A 17,531-nucleotide genomic window follows, 5' to 3' on the forward strand; every position below is an offset into this window, starting at 1 on the left:
GCTGTAGGCTACGCGCTGGTTTTCATTTATACTTCCGTTGATATGCAATTACTCATGCAAAGGGAGCGTGTGAAACCCAAGGGAGCGGTTCTAGCAGACCAATCACAGCGCTTGCGGTCCGCATAGAATTGGAGAGGTGCGCGTCACGGTACGCCGAAGGGTACGCGCGCCACACACAGCCTACGACGTAGCTACCGCGTGAGTTCGACGCAGAAGTATAAATTGGGCTTTACTCACCAGTAAAGCATGTCATTTTCTGTGATTATTTACTCTAGACCCTGTTTTGTTTTTTAAGAAACTCTATGCTTTTCACAAAAGAGAAGTTTAGCAAAATGTTTTTGTGATTTTCAATGAAACACAAAGCTATTATATTGCACCAGAAGCTATATTTTACTTCAGAAACTTTTCTTTTCTTTTACTTTACTTTACTTTACTTTACTTTACTTTACTTTTTTTTATTTATTTTTTATTTTTATTTTATTGTATTCATCTTTTCGTTATCTTTTTGTTTTATATATATATATATAATATGTATGTATATATATATATATATATATATATATATATATATATATATATATATATATATATAATATGTATATGTATATATATGTATATATGTATATGTATATATATATTAGGGCTGTCAAACGATTAATCGTGATTAATCGCATCCAAAATAAAAGTTTGTGTTTACATAATATATGTGTGTGTATGGTGTATAATTATTTTCTATATATAAATACACACACATGCATGTATATATTTAAGAAATATTTGCATGTATATACTTTGTATATATATTTATATTATATATAATTTATATTATATATAAATATTTTATATATAAATAACACATTTTTCTTAAATATATATGCATGTGTGTGTATTTATATATAGAAAATAATTATACTCCATACACACACATATATTATGTAAACACAAACTTTTATTTTGGATGCGATTAATCGCGATTAATCGTTTGACAGCCCTAATATATATATACATATATATAATATTATTATTATTATTTTTTTTTATTTTTTTTTTTTTTTATTGATTTTATTTGAGATTTTTACAGAGCTGGAAAATAGGAAAACTGTATGTTTAATGATTTTAAAACTCATATAGCAATAAGTAAAGGTGGTAATTCCATTTAGCTTGTGTCTTCATAGACTCTGATTCATTCTTTGTATTACCATGGACTGAATTGTAATACTCATCAGTGATTGTGCTTCGACACACACATAATACCACGGTATCAGCGCCCACCAGGGCTCCACACTCTGCAGCTGGTCAGAGTATCATTTTTAACACAGGAAGATGGAGACATTTTGGCATCTCTTACATACCCAGAAGTGCCTCCTTAAATGATTTTTTTTTGGATTGAAATGTCTATAGTTGTGAACGGTGTTTAATTACCAAGTCACAGTGAAAATTAGCCACCTAGTGTCTGTGTGCATTATGCAAATGCATGCTGTTTTCAGTCACAATTAAGTGATTAGAAAGTAGTCGTTCAGTTTTTTTTATACCATTCTCTCCTCATCCCTCTCTCCTTCTCCCCATCTTCTTCATTTTGTCTTTGCTTTTCAGCAATATCACACTAATGAAGCTATTACTTTGAGCGAATTTTAATGAGTTTTTAGCTAACATTTTAATGAGCTATACATTACCATAAAGCCCGGGATTAGGCCAAATTGAATCTGGAAAGTGCATGTAGAGGACAGAGGAACGAGCAGGGAGGTTCATTTAGAGTTAATTGTATTGTTTGTGATGAGCTTGTGTTCCGGAGCCAAGGGTCCAGTCAGAGGCGTTAGCATGGGGCGGAAGTCATTAGCGGGTTGGCTTTCGGCAATCTTGTTAGCCTAACGTTGGAGGTGCAGCTTTTGAAGGTGAGAGGTGTTTGGTTGCCAGTACATACACCTCCATTTGTCCTTCTGTCGTTGTAAGATGAAGCAAATTACAATTGCTACTTTGTAACCCTAACTTTTGCCATTTTTACATGTGTAGTAACACATAATTTATTCCTTTTTAAACTGTTTTGCTTATGGTCACCACCACTGTTGTTACAAGTAACGTGAGTTATGTAATCAGATTACTTTTTTCAAGTAACTAGTAAAGTAACACATTTTAAATGTACAACAAAATGTCTAAGTTACTTTTTTAAATAAGTAATGCAAGTTACTTTGTTTTCTCATATATTGACTGACAGCTCTCCTGTCCTCATGTTGAGAGAAATCGTGAGTGAGCGCAGAGACGTTGTGTGTGCTGTGTGTGAACATGATGATTATTATAGATCTAGACTAAATTTGAACATGCGTTTACCCATCTCACTTGCACAAAAACACATTCAGTATTCCTCAAAATAATTAAAAACAGTAAATACACAAACCTGCTGTAATTAAATCTGTTACGTAATAAAGACCTATAGATACATTATACAAGATACATTTACTTGAGACACAAAATGACTTAAGATACAGTATAAAGTCTAGTTTTTTGAAAAAGTATCAAAATTAAGTGAGTTTAAGCTTAAAAAAATGTAAATATATCTGCCAATGGGGTCAGAGAAATAAACTTAAGTCAAAGAAAAAAAAAAGGTCATTTTTCTAACCCCCTGGAAGATATTTAAATCTTAAGTCATTTTGCTTCTCAAATAAATATAAACTGATATGTTTAGATATATTTACTGGAAAACAAGACAAACATACTGAGGAAGAAAATCTGTGTTTTTCAGTCCAAACAATGGATGAACTGTCATGTGGGTGTACAATCTCTAAGATAGCAAAACTTGAGTACTTGACACAGACAAACTCTTTTTGTCCTAGATCACATTAGAAACGGGTTCATACTTGAACGGACAGTCAGAAATGCTCCGACAGAGATTGTTCTAGAAAGAATAATGTGCGTGTGGATGTGGGATAGAGGCAGCAATGTTTGTGCAGCTGTTAATGCTGCATTTAGTCCGTAGGGTGATGATGATGTTGATGAAGGCAAGAAGAATGAGTGTGTGTGTGTGTGTGTGTGTGTAGGGCTTTATTTGCAGTGTGAGGTTGAGTAGATGGGGTTTCCAGGGGTCACTGGGGCTCTAGCTCATAACAGAACTAATATACCCTGCAAATAAATGGAACAGCTTTCTTACCCACTATGAACTGGACACATTTTCACATTACTTTTACTCACACACACACAAATAGGCATGTATACACACAGAGCCAAGGGCAGTGCAGTAGAAAAAGAAAGTGCTATTTCTCTCTCAAAGTGACATATTTGCACTCTTTCATGCGAGAGCCACATCGAAACTGCATCAACTGTAGTGAACACTTTTGAGAGGCACTCAAACGAAATGCTATCATTGCTTGTAGCATGCTTGGAAAACACTCATCTGTCCGCAATCGTTCTCTTTTTTGCGCTCTCTCTCTTTTTCTCGATCAGTATGTTGATGTTATAAAGTGCAGTAGAAGTGTGATATTGCTCTAGGCCAGTTCTGTGCTGTAATCCCACTGTGTTTTGACCTTTGCTGGCTCTGATGCAGACACAAGCTACCAACACAAGTGCATGATGGGTAAACACAAACCGATTCATATGCAGAAATTACAAAATTATCCACTCCACAGGTCTGTGTGTATGGTCTTGCCAATTTATCTTAAAATAATTTGTTATAATTTGTGTGTGTGTGTGTATATATATATATATATATATATATATATATATATATATATATATATAATGTTATATTTGTAAGATTTATTATTTTATTTGTTTATTTTAATATGTTAGGCTTGTAGAAAACATTGTTTAAGTGAGTTTATTTATATAATTTTTAAAGTTAACTATTTTATAATGTAAAACTTGATAAATATTTTTTATATAAATAATTTTCTTGATAAATAATTTATATAAAAATTATTTATCAAGTATATATATATATATATATATATATATATATATATACATTTCTCAAGTTTTAGGTATAATGTTTAATCAACAATATATATATATATATATATATATATATATACATTTCTCAGGTTTTAGGTATAATGTTTAATCAACAATATATAAACAATGAATGTTGCAGCTATAAACTAGAACTAATTCTCATAAGTCACATGAGAGGTTTTTGGGCTATAGTACAATCTGAGTTTACATTTACAATTTTTGTCACAAAGATTTGATTTTTCTTTTAGTTGCCAAACGTGTAGCCAAAAAAAAACAAAAAACAAAATGGATCTCTAATATCGGGCCCTTTAATTGCCTTTGGCATTGACTATATCTGACAACTCCAAACACACTTAAGTACAAAGTAGCATCTGTCCTTTTTTTAATGATCCTCTTGGCTTCCCTCCATTGCATCTCCTCCTGTTACACTTTTCCACCGCAAAACCCTTAACTTTGCTCCGAAAGTTTTGAAATCTCGCCAGAAAAACTGCAAAGTTGCCAATGCAGCCCGAAATCAGCCCCTCCGCCCCTACCAGCCGTCCTCCAGGAGGAAGAGAAGGAATATTCGGCAGATAAGCCTCTCCTTTAGCCTCCAGCCTGACAGACAGATGCTGCTCTCGCTAGCATGCGGGGGAGGGAGACACACAATACATAAATATTAATCAGATGGAAGATTGAGAGGCTCATCGCACCCAGAGAAGAGAGAGAGAGGAGAAAGAGACTTGTAAGAAAGCTGAAAGTCAAGGCTTTTGCAGGGATGAAAATGTAATTATGCGTATTGAATGTCTGTATAGGCCCCCGAGGCCAGAGAAAGTCGTGAAGTTAAGAAATGTAAAACTACATGCACGTACACAGCACTTTGTCTTATTTTACAGCATTATTCAAAACACTAAGTATTCAACTTTAGCATGTAACTTTCCGTGCACCTACTCAATGATATCTTAAATCATGCAGTTTCTTGAGCTGAGGTATTATGTAATAGTAAGATTTTTGCCTAGAGATGAAATGGGTAAAAACAAAGCCTCAGACTTGCAGTGAAGAAGGGACTATATCCAGCTATACCTGAACTATATCTAAGACACCAGGTTATCTTGACTGGGTCAGTAAGCAACAACCTAGCAACCATCCAAAACACCCTAGCAACTGCATTGCAACACATTAGCAACCTCACAAAAACCTTAGCAACTCCTTAGTATACTTGTGGCATGTTCTACTCACGATAGTACTGCTCTCATTGTCATCAGAAAATGCAAAAATCAACTGCAGTTTATCATTATTATTTCATATTTTTTTATTTTGCATTATGGGAAATGATTACCCCAACCCCAAGTAGTAGTAGTAGTTATTGTATTGTTATTACGTATATATATATATATATATATATATATATATATTTGTTTTTACATAATATATGTGTGTGTACGGTGTATAATTATTTTCTATATATAAATACACACACATGCATGTATATATTTAAGAAATATGTGCATGTATATACTGTGTATATATATTTATATTATATATAATTTATATTATATATAAATATTTTATATATAAATAACACATTTTTCTTAAATATATATGCATGTGTGTGTATTTATATATAGAAAATAATTATACACCGTACACACACATATATTATGTAAACACAAACTTTTATTTTGGATGCGATTAATCGCGATTAATCGTTTGACAGCCCTAATATATATATATGAATATATATATAACAAAAATGTATTTATTTAATTATATATTTATTATTATGAAGTGTGTGTGTGTGTGTGTGTGTGTGTGTGTGTCATGATTCCTGTCTTGTGTTTCCCTCGTCTTGTGTGGACTTTAGTTATTTCCTGTTCTGTGTCATGTTTTGTAGTCCTTTGTAGTTTTTCTAGTTTATTAGTATCCCCAGGTGTTTCTAATTAGCCACACCCCCTTGTTATCTTGTTTAGCTTGTTGGTCCCTGTGTATTTATAGCCCCTGTGTTTCACGTGTTACTTTGTCAGTTGTTGTACATGTAAGGGTTGCTTCTAGTCTTGTCATGCTCGTGGTTTTGTTTCTTTTTCCCTGAAGTTCTTTATTATTTGTTCTATGTTTATTTCATTAAAAACTTGCGCTTAGATCCTTGCTTCCGCCTGCTTTCTCCGGCACATTACAGTGTGTGATTTTAATAATATTAATAATTATTATGATAATAATTATAAATAAGGAACATTCATATCAACTGATGTGTGGTCAGGGTTCGTGTTTGAACAGCTTTAAACACAATCAGATTTCCAAATCAGAGTGCTCTCTTTCATATTCTTATTAAATCACTTTGAAGTCATTATCGAATTCATAAATCTTAACTAAGACGAGAGCATTTTTCACTATTAACACATGATCGGTAAGACAAATCCATCCTTCTGTCTCTCACAGGTCAGTGCTAGAGGATAATTACCTGCCTTATTTATTAATAAAGCGGTGTTGATGAATGTGACGATGTGTACAATTGTGTTTATTAATTCATTGCATTTATTCTTTGCTGATAATCAGGTGACCTCTTGTATGTTTTTGCTGTGGAGTTTATTGCTACATTAGTCATGGCCAGAGGCATAGTTGGCATGATGAAAGGGTGAGCATGGTTGATTAGTTGGCAGGGATTTACCCGCCCACCCACCGCTCTGTATGTGCGTTCGTTCTTCTGACATAGAGCTGGAGGGCACAATATCTCTTCCCTCTCTCTGTTTGTTCTCCTTTCTCGATAGGGAACCCCATTAAGTCCAATTAAGTTTCCCTTGTAGTCACCCCGTCTAATAAAACTCGCACACACCCTCCTGCAGACTGATGGCTTCACACACAGCGTGATTTACTGCGTCTGTCGTTCATGTGACCTTAAGTTAGGCCGAGTGGACGTAGCTTTTAAACAGGTGTTTCTCTCTGCATCCCTGTTGAACGTGAGCTAACATTTGAACACTGCTGGAGTGTGTTAGCATTTTAAGGGCTTAATTGAATGGCATCTGTTTCAGCAACAAAAGCACATTTATTTGTGCCTCAGGGATTGTAAGCATGACTAAATTTGAAAATGGTTAAATAATGAGCTAATCTGTTACTTTCTCTCTATCTCTCTTTCAGTGTTACGTGATGATTTCAGACAGAATCCTACGGACGTGGTGGTGGCCGCTGGAGAGCCGGCCATCTTGGAGTGTGTTCCCCCTCGTGGCCACCCGGAGCCCACCATCTACTGGAAGAAAGACAAAGTCAGAATCGACGAGAAGGACGACAGGATCAAGGTGAGAACTGGAGACAGGAACAGAACTAATCATATGTAAATACTCATGAAATAAGTATTTTATTTATTTACATTTATTGTCACATTTATACTTATTTATATGGATTTCATTTCATTTCGCTCAAAAATTTTTTTGTTTGTTTTTTTGTTTCGCTTTGTTTTGTTTTGTTTGTTTGTTTTGTTTTATTTTGTTTCGCTTTGTTTTGTTTTGTTTGTTTTATTGTTTTTTTTTTTTTATTTTTTTTTATTGTTTTTTGGTTTCATTTTGTTTCGTTTTAGTTTTTTTTTACAAAGCCATTGTAAATCTGAAGGAAAACCTAAAACAAAATCCTTTGAAAACATGTTTTTGCCAGTGAATAAATAATAAAAAAGTTAACTGCAACTTTATATCATGCAATTCTGACTTTATAACTTGCAATTGCGAGTTATAAAGTCAGAACTGTGCAATATATTTGCAATTCTGAGAAAATAAGTCAGAATTGCAAGATATAAACTCGCGATTATTTCGTTTCGCTTTGTTTTTTTGTTGTTGTTTTTTTGTTTGTTTTTTTGTTTCGCTTTGTTTTGTTTTGTTTTGTTTGTTTGTTTTGTTTTTTGTTTTGTTTTGTTTGTTTTATTGTTTTTTTTTGTTTGTTTGTTTGTTTGTTTTGGTTTCATTTTGTTTCGTTTTAGTTTGTTTTACAAAGCCATTGTAAATCTGAAGGAAAACCTAAAACAAAATCCTTTGAAAACATGTTTTTGCCAGTGAATAAATAATAAAAAAGTTAACTGCAACTTTATATCATGCAATTCTGACTTTATAACTTGCAATTACGAGTTATAAAGTCAGAACTGTGCAATATATTTGCAATTCTGAGAAAATAAGTCAGAATTGCAAGATATAAACTCGCGATTGTGAGGAAAAAAAGTCAGAATTGTGACTTTCGGAATTAGTCGCAATTACCTTTTAAAAAAAAACGTTTATTCCATGCCGGAAACAAGATTCCATAGTTAACTGTATTAGTTAAAATGATATAACAATGAACAATCCATCTACAGCATTTATCAGTTAATGTTAATCTCAACATTGCCTAACACATTGTTAAAATCAAACATTTTTATCTGTTAATATTAGTTAATGCACTGTGAAATAACATGAACATGTTTATTAACTAACAGTAGCAAAGGTTAATGAATGTAAAAATATATTGCTTGTTTACTTGAGTTAATGCATTAATTAATGTTAACAAACCTTTTGCAACAAAGAAAGCCATATTTGAGGTGTGAAATAGTGGTTAATGATCTGGCCTTGAATCTAGACGATTAGGCTACATGTTCAAAACCAGCAAAAGGTGAATCATAAACCACATCTATTTTGCCCTTGAGCAAAGCACTTAACTTAAGATAGTGTCGCAGTAACTTATCGCATGAGGTGTTGCAGAGACCGTAACGTTCCAGTGCTCTCTTTCAGATCCGCGGAGGGAAGCTGATGATCTCCAACACGAGGAAGAGCGACGCTGGTATGTACATCTGCGTGGGCACCAACATGGTCGGCGAGAGAGACAGTGAGACGGCCCAGGTCACTGTGTTCGGTACGTGCCAATTCTGACATTTCAAACGCCAAAAAAAGTCTTAAAAACATCACAAAATGTTTCAATCATGCCCTGAACATTTTTAACATCTCAGCTCATAGTTAATGCTTTTGTAAACAAGCAAGTTTGAACGATTCCAATTTTACCATCATGAGAGAATGTGTCAGGTTTAACTCCTCTATTATGCTTGAGTCGTCAAGTTAGTCATAAAACATGCTGGGACTGGACACAAAAAAAGCGTATCGTACTCTTACACAATAACACAAATCTCCGTGAGAGCTTCTGTTTCGGTGACTCAATGCTGAGTCACAGCAAGCGAATGAGGTCTTAGCGTCCCTCATGTCCTTTTTTTCATCGGCATGTCTTTCAGAGAGACCCACGTTCCTACGACGGCCCATTAACCAGGTGGTTCTAGAAGAAGAGGCGGTGGAGTTTCGCTGTCAGGTGCAGGGAGACCCACAACCATCCGTCCGCTGGAAAAAAGACGAAATTGACGTCCCCCGCGGGAGGTGAGACTTCTGGCGATCTAAAGCATTATTTCAAATGTCTACTCGTATAGGCATCTGTGATGTAGGTGTTGAGCTCCATGCCAGGGCCCATTTTCAGAAACACACAAGCTCTCTCGCGAGGCCCCCTGCAGATAATGTAAGCCAGAGCTGCGTCGTGGGCCTCATTCTTTCGCTCCGAGGTAAAGACAGGTGAGGCTGCAGGTGGACCGGGGCAGGTGAGGCTCTGGCACAGCTAAAGAGAACTTACTCACCCTCAGGCCTCTTCATTTCAAAACTGTGATAGTGAGATAAAGAGAGGGAGAGAGGACGAGAACACTTCTGACAAAGATCATCCTTCAGGCGGTACACACACACACAAAAAAAAGATTTAGTCACGGAGCAGATACATTGTGTCAAAAGCAATAAATCTGGAATCGAATTCGGAAAAAAAAAAAAACGACACAAGATTAGATAGGAAATGATCACAAGACTGAGGATTTTCATCTGATTGGTTAGCTGGTTACTCTTTCAAAGAAAGTGCTATGGTGTGTTTTATTGATGATTTAATTCAAATCTGATTTATTATTGTATAATACCATTCAAAAGTATTTTTAAAGCTTTTTTTCCTGCAAGGATACATTAAATTGATCTAAATTGACAGTAAAGACATGCATAATGTTCTGTTTCAAATCAATTGAACTTCCTATTTATCAAACATTCTTGAAATTAATGTATCAGTTTCCACAAAATATTAAGTCTTCAACATTGATACTGATTAGAAATATTACTGAGCATCAAATCATCATATTAGAATGAGTTCTGAAGGATCATGTGACACTGAAGACTGGAGTAATGATGCTGAAAATACAGCTTTGATCACAGGAATAAATTACGTTTTAAAATATGTGACCCTGGACCACAAAACCAGTCACATGGGTCAATTTTTTTGGAATTGAGATTTATACATCACGGAAAAGCTGAATAAATAATCTTTCCAATGATGTATGGTTTGTTAGGATAGGACAATATTTGGCCGGGATACAACTATTAGAAAATCTGGAATCTGAGGATGCAAAGAAATCGAAACATTGAAAAAACCGCCTTTAAAGTTGTTCATTTATGTTCGCGACTGTGCTGCATTCACTCACAAAAATAAATGTTTTATATATTTACGGTAGAAAATTTACAAAATATCTTCATGGAACATGATCTTTACTTAATATCCTAATGATTTTTGGCATAAAAGAAAAATGTATAATTTTGACCCACACAATGTATTGTTGGCTATTGCCACAAATACACCCATGCGACTTGTGACTAGTTTTGTGGTCCAGGGTCAGATATACAGTACTGTGCAAAAGTTTTAGGCATGTTAATATCCCCACCCCAATAATGTCCCCAAAAATGGTTTTAAGTCAGTTATTTATATATTTTGCTGTAGTGTGTCAGTAGGAAATATCAGTTTACATTTCCAAACATTCTTTTTGCCATTAATTGTAATAATCCAGTGAGATTTCTGTATGCACAAGGAATATGACAACAGCCGGTATGATCTGATCTCACCATCATCGAGTCCGTCTGTGATTACATGAAGAAACAGAAGAAACTGAGACAGACTAAATCCAGAAGAACTGCGGGAACGTCTCCGAGATGCTTGAAGAAACCTTCCTGCAAAACTATGCGCAAGTGTACCTGGACAAAATCCGTTTTAAACGCAAAGGGTCGTTACACCAAATATTGATTTGAATTAGTTAATAGAAGTTAAATCATAAATAAATTCAATTTGTGATTTTATTTTTGAAAGCATTCTCACTTTACAGCCAAGTGCCAGTACTTTTCACAGTACTGTAGCTTTGCAGGAAGGTTTCTTCAAGCATCTCGGAGACGTTCCCGCAGTTCTTCTGGATTTAGTCTGTCTCAGTTTTTTCTGTTTCTTCATGTAATCACAGACGGACTCGATGATGGTGAGATCAGATCATACCGGCTGTTGTCAGACTCCTTGTGCATACAGAAATCTCACTGGATTATTACAATTAATGGCAAAAAGAATGTTTGGAAATGTAAACTGATATTTCCTACTGACACATCTATATCAAAAGATATAAATAATTGACTTAAAACCATTTTTGGGGTGGGGATATTAACATGCCTAAGACTTTTGCACAGTACTGTATATATAATTATTTATTCTTAAAATAGTATATTCAGTTATGTTGTAACAATATTTCAAAATATTGCTCTTTTATCATATTTTTGATCAAATAAATGCAGCCTCAGTGAGCAGAAGAGACTTCTTTGAAAAACATTAAATAAATCTTACCAGCCCCAAACTTTTAGAAATGGTTGTGTATATATAAAGGATCACCATATTCATATACTCTGCTTGATTTCAGGTGTTTTCATGGTATTTCATGCTTCTTCTGAAAAATGCCTTGCTACATGGCCACAAAAACACAGTGTTACCATTGTAATATAGTGTCCAAAACCCAGAGTAACTCCAAGTGAATTATTTGAAGTATTCAAATAAATATTCACAACTGCATCAGCGACTGAGACCGCTCCGAACAGGTGTGTGTCCTCATCCAGCAGATAAGGCTGTGTATTTTGAGTGCTATCATGCCTTGTTTGTTTGTCTGTGTCTGTGATATGCTACAGGTCAGTGGGCCACATGCTCTCACAACAAGCACGCAGACAAAATAAACTGCAGATATGGAGAACGTTGGAAAAGTACACAGAGACACGACAGATTCCAAACCACTCCTTTCCAACAATTCTGAAAGGCCATTGTTTTCAGATTGTATATGAATATTTACTATAAAATGGGCTCTAAAACCAGTGTGGTTGAATTTGTATCGTCATTTATCACCATTATATTCTGTCCTGTAGTGTCCAAATGCTACATGTAATAAACTCACAAAGCTTACTTTACCATGCTCCCTCCATCAGATCACGAATGCCATTCCGTGCATTTCACTGAAGACTTTTTCTTGTTTTATTAGTTTTGTAAGAAACAATTATATCAATCTACATTATTCAGCTGTCAGTTAAAACACACATAGTAATTAATTCAGCGAGTGCGACAATCAGTGTATCTGTCAGGTAATAATTCAACACGCTTCTTCTCTTTTATTTCCAAGAAGCATATCCAGAAATTAATTAGGTTTCGAGAAAGAAACAATGACAATCTAATAATTAAATAACTCGCAGTCGCGCTGCACGTAATTACCACAAGACCCAGACTCGACAAAACACGTGTCGCGCGGTCTTATTTTATTTCCTGTCTCTGAAACGGCAGATCATTTTAATTTTGACATTCTCCGCTGTCACCCGTTGTGCAGAGTCACTTGTATTTCCCTCATCGTCTCTCTTTCTCATGATTGTAGATGTCTGACTCCAAAGAGCTGGCGTATGTGGATAACGGGTTAGCAACCAGTTGGCCTTCAGGTTATACATTCACACATGTGCAACACGTTAACCCATAACTCAACTTTTTCGTAACAATTAAATGGTGAAAACCTTTGGAGAAGACATTGGTTTCAACTAAACAGTCGCCATTGACTTCCATATTATTTTGTTTCCTACTATGGAAGTCAATGGGGTCCATCAACTGTTCGGTTACCGACATTCTTCAAAATATCTTCTTTTTGTCGATATTGAATTCTCTTGCAGAATTTCACAAGCTTCTGCTGCTGTCAGGATGCCTGCGCTGTTCATATAGAGATGAGATATGAACGTGTTAGCTTGTTAAAGTAACACCAGGCCATTTGGCCTAGACTTTCACACAAACTCTGAGCTCCAAGTACGAATTAACAAGGAAAAGACACTCAAAAGCCGTGTCTGCAAATGTTTACACCCCAAATCTGTCAGCAACGCATGCCGCGTAATATGTGTGTGTGTTGTTTAGAGACCAATGGAGTGTAGTGTATCCTCAGCATTGCCTTTCTTCATGTGTAATTGCATTCCTCTCTTAATAGAGAACAGATCCAGCTTAAAGAGGAAGCACATACAGAGCGCTACTGTTTTCTGCGTGTGTGTGTGTGTGTTTCTCGTTTTTACCAGGCTCGTTTCATGCAATATTTAGTCTTAGTGGTTGAAAATCTGATTAGCATCTGTTTATGTTGTTTCTTTAATCTCCGTCTCTCACTCGCTCTTTCTGTATTCAATCATGTCAGACTTTGCCTCCGGCTCTGTCAGAAAGGCGCTTGATACATCGGAGTGTTTAGCTTCTGTGCAGTGTCATTCTTCTTCCGTTTTCATTCAAACAGTATCAGCTTTATTCTCCAAAACCTGACTTATTATATGCATTTTCATCATAAGTTTTGGATCGGTAAGATTTTTTTATGTTTTTTAAACGAAGTCTCTTCTGCTCACCAAGGCTGCATTTATTTGATAAAAAAAAAAAAAAAAGTAATATTGTGAAATATTATTACGATTTAAAACAGCTGTTTTCTATGTGAATAGTACAGTGTAATTTATTCCTGCGATCAATACTGAATTTTCAGCATCATTACTCCAGTCTTCATTGTCACATGATCCTTCAGAAATCATTCTGATATGATGATTTGATGCTCAAGAAACATTTCTCATTATTATCGATATTGAAAACAGTTATTTAAAGGGCACCTATTATGACTCTTTTCACAAGATGTAAAATAAGTCTCTGATGTCCCCAGAGTATGTATGTTAAGTTTTAGCTCAAAATACCCAACAGATAATTTTTTACAGCATGTTTAAATTGTAATTTTTTGGGGCTCAGAAAAACGCGCTGTTTTAGTGTGTGCCCTTTAAATGCAAATGAACTGCTGCTGCACGGCACAGGGGGCGGAGCCTCACGAGCTCGCGCTCAGAGTCAGGACAATCTCATCTGATAATATCAGAACAGAAACTCTCAGTTGCGGTGTTCATTTCGACTCGGAGTCGGACAATAATGCCCACAGAGCCAGAGAATATATGCTGTATGGACATAGAACAGGTATAGTTTAGTTTAATTATGGTTATAACTTATTTGTCATCTGCTTTTATCCACTAATACAAGCCTGCTGTAGCAAAACCCGTCCGAATGATGACCAAAATATACTGACGAGTTCAGTGAAGTTTATTGTACATCACACAAAAGATGAGCGTTAGTTTTACTCCAGAGAATCTCTGTAAGAGCTGAATAAACATAGTATAAGAAGTGCACATTAAAGTCTTATCCATAAACTCTCTCTCTCTCTCTCCCTTTCATTATCAACAACATACACAGCGAAGTACACAAAACACTCGTTACAACTAACAGTAAACACATATACACACCTTTTCAGTGGGTGCTAAATAAACTGGTAAACCTTATATCCGTAAAATGACTCGAAGAGCTGTCATAAAGAGTGCGCTCGCACTTTCATTTCTTCCGTGTCCAGTCATGTTAGGCCTGTTGCTCCGGAGAGTGTAAGCTTGATCACAAACAGTACAGATCCATCCTTGAGTAACAACGGGAGTAAATGAAGACTGCTATGTTCATTCTTACATCCATCAACAACACACCTCAATCGCTTAGGAGACATTCTTGTCTACAGCTGCTCAAGCGTCGAACAATGGCAGACTCTGTGTCCAGCTCACTCAGGGCGGGTCTAGGCTCAAACTGAAGTGTCACTCAACAGTCGTGGGAGGGGCCTGCTCAATTCTACGTCACATTGCGCCGAATCTGAGAACAGCTCATTCTGAGACAGTGCTTATGATTTATTGAGATTGTAAAAAAACACTGGGTGGATTTTTATCATTTTAGGGTGGTTTTGCTCACACACTGCCAACACACATTTATGTTCAAACACCATGTAAAAGTGAATTTTGCATAATAGGTGCCCTTTAATAGAAAGCTTTTGTAACATTAAACACTACCGTTCAAAAGTTTGGGGTCAGTAAGAATTTTTATTTTATTTTTTGGGGGAAAGAATAAAATACTTTTATTCATCAAGGATGAATTAAATTGATCAAAAGGTACAGTAAAGATGTTACAAAATATTCTATTTCATATAAATGCTGTTCTTTTGAACTTTCTATTCATCAAAGAATCCTGAAAAAAATGTACACAACTGTTTTCAACATTGATAATAATAACGAATGTTTTTTTGAGCATCAAATACGCATATTAGAATGATTTCTGAAGGATCATGTGACACTGAAGACTGGAGTAATGATGCTGAAAATTCAGCTTTGTCATCACAGGAATAAATTACATTTTAAAATATATTAAAATAGAAAACTATTTTAAATTGTCATAATATTTAACAATATTACTGTTTTTTTTTTTTTTTTTTAAATAAATGCAGCCTTGTTGAGCAGAAGAGACTTATTTTAACAACATTAAAAATCTTACCGATCCAAATCTTTTGACTGGTAGTGTATATATAGTGCTTATGTTTATTTTTTTAAAAATAATGAAAATTAGGATGAAAATACATAAAAGTAAAGGAATGCAAATAGGCTACATTTTCAATTGACTTTATATACATTTCTTTTGATTTTGAGGTGAAATGTTCTTCTTGATATCTCTTCATGTATAGCATAAAGCAGCGCACATTCTGTGAATTGATTGTGTATAAACAACTGTCTGTTGAAGAATAATCCTGATCTTATTGGTCCTCGTGTCAGGGATCCCATCTCCTGCGCCACATGGCATGCTCTCTGAGCCATGCGTCCCGTGGAAGGGCGGATCTGGAGTGACAGACAGCAGACATAGTGTTGTCTAGCTGTCAGACGAGAAGCTCCATGGCACAACGCCCTCTCAGACTGGCTCACAGACACGCATGCACACTCCAGAAATCCCAATTATAGCAACATACTACAAAGAAGACCAACCTGCTATTCACATTACAGCCCTTAATTCCGTAAATGTGGACAAATGTGGGCACGGGGGTCTAAGGTGTGATCCAACAATTTTTTTTAAATAAATGTTATATCACTATCTTCGATAAAATAAAAACTATCAATTTATGGTGTTTTTTTTTATTTTGGGGGTATTTTTGAATTTATTTAAATTAATAATACCATATTTTATATTTAAAATATGCTTATTTTTATGTTATATTTAATATTTCTTTAACTTCAGTAAAAAACATCATTTCATTAAATTCAGATAGCTAAAACTCAAAAAATGTGGTGACTTTGGTGACATCTGGTGTCTGATGTTGGTAAAATTTTTTACAAAAAAGCAATAATATCAATTATTTCAATAGTAAATATGGCTTTAGTACTCAATGGTTGCATATAGGCTGAACTCTATAAAAATGTTATAATAAATGTAATTTTTTGACTTTATCACAAGTTAAAACTGTAATTTAAAATATATATATATATCTGTGTTAGGTGAGACAATACAAAAATGCTAAATATGCTTAGACAAATATGACCAAATATGACAAATAAGTAGTAGATCATTTATTGTTTATTTTAAACAAAAAACATCAAATTTAAAAATATAAAAAAAATGTTTTGGTACAAAACTGGTAAGAATAAATGACTTTGGTGACATCTGGTGTCTTATGTTGGTAAAAAATTAACAAAAAAATAAATAAAAAAAAATAATATCATTAGCCACTAGATGGCTCTACTAAAGGGCTGCATGTAGGCTCTATAACTCTATAAAACACTGTTCTTATGAATTTAACCACCAAGTTTTTTTACTTTATCACAAGTTAAAATTATATATATATATATTATATATATATATATATATATCTTTGTTAGGTGAGACTGTACAAAGATACCAAAATATGCTTAGACAAATATGACCCATCAAATATGATGCTATAAGGAAAATACAAAGTATTTCAAAACATCAAATTTCAATAACTCAAAAAGCTAATTGGTACCCAACAGGTAAGAATAAACAACAATAACTCAAAAAAGTAAGTGTTAAGTAAGAATAAACAGGTAAGAACAAACAATAATCATAGTTATAATGTGTTCATGCACTTGTGCGCATGTGTGTGTTTGTGTGTGCGTGTGCACAGGTGATTTTAGAAAATAAAATAAAAATTCAGTCATTGGCTCATTCAATTCTTTGTTTTTATATGTGTGAGTGACTTTTTATAAAAAAAAAAAAAAAAGAACGGCTCTGTTATTGGCTCATTGAATGCTTTCTTAGTGTGTGTCTGTGTGTTTGTGTGTGTTTGTGTGTGTGTGTGTGTGTGAGTGTGAGTGTTTGCCACAATGAGACTGTTGTACAGGATCACCCCTTCATTTGTGTGTATGTATGATATGCATTGTGTTGGATCTATTGAT

The 17,531-nt window shown here is 34.7% G+C and overlaps 1 protein-coding gene across 7 annotated transcripts in view; it reads left to right on the forward strand.

The window, feature by feature from the left end:
• robo2 (roundabout, axon guidance receptor, homolog 2) overlaps window positions 1-17,531 on the forward strand; it is a 452,373-nt gene that overhangs the window by 370,273 nt on the left and 64,569 nt on the right. For all 7 annotated transcript variants that reach the window (XM_079886421.1, XM_079886425.1, XM_079886426.1 and 4 more), the window contains 3 exons: window positions 7,054-7,211; window positions 8,661-8,781; window positions 9,152-9,290. In XM_079886421.1, coding sequence (XP_079742547.1) covers window positions 7,054-7,211; window positions 8,661-8,781; window positions 9,152-9,290 — 418 coding nt within the window. The remainder of the gene's footprint in view (window positions 1-7,053; window positions 7,212-8,660; window positions 8,782-9,151; window positions 9,291-17,531) is intronic.

Source organism: Squalius cephalus (genome assembly GCF_949319135.1).
Source record: "Squalius cephalus genome assembly, chromosome: 11".
Taxonomy (NCBI): Eukaryota; Metazoa; Chordata; class Actinopteri; order Cypriniformes; family Leuciscidae; genus Squalius; species Squalius cephalus.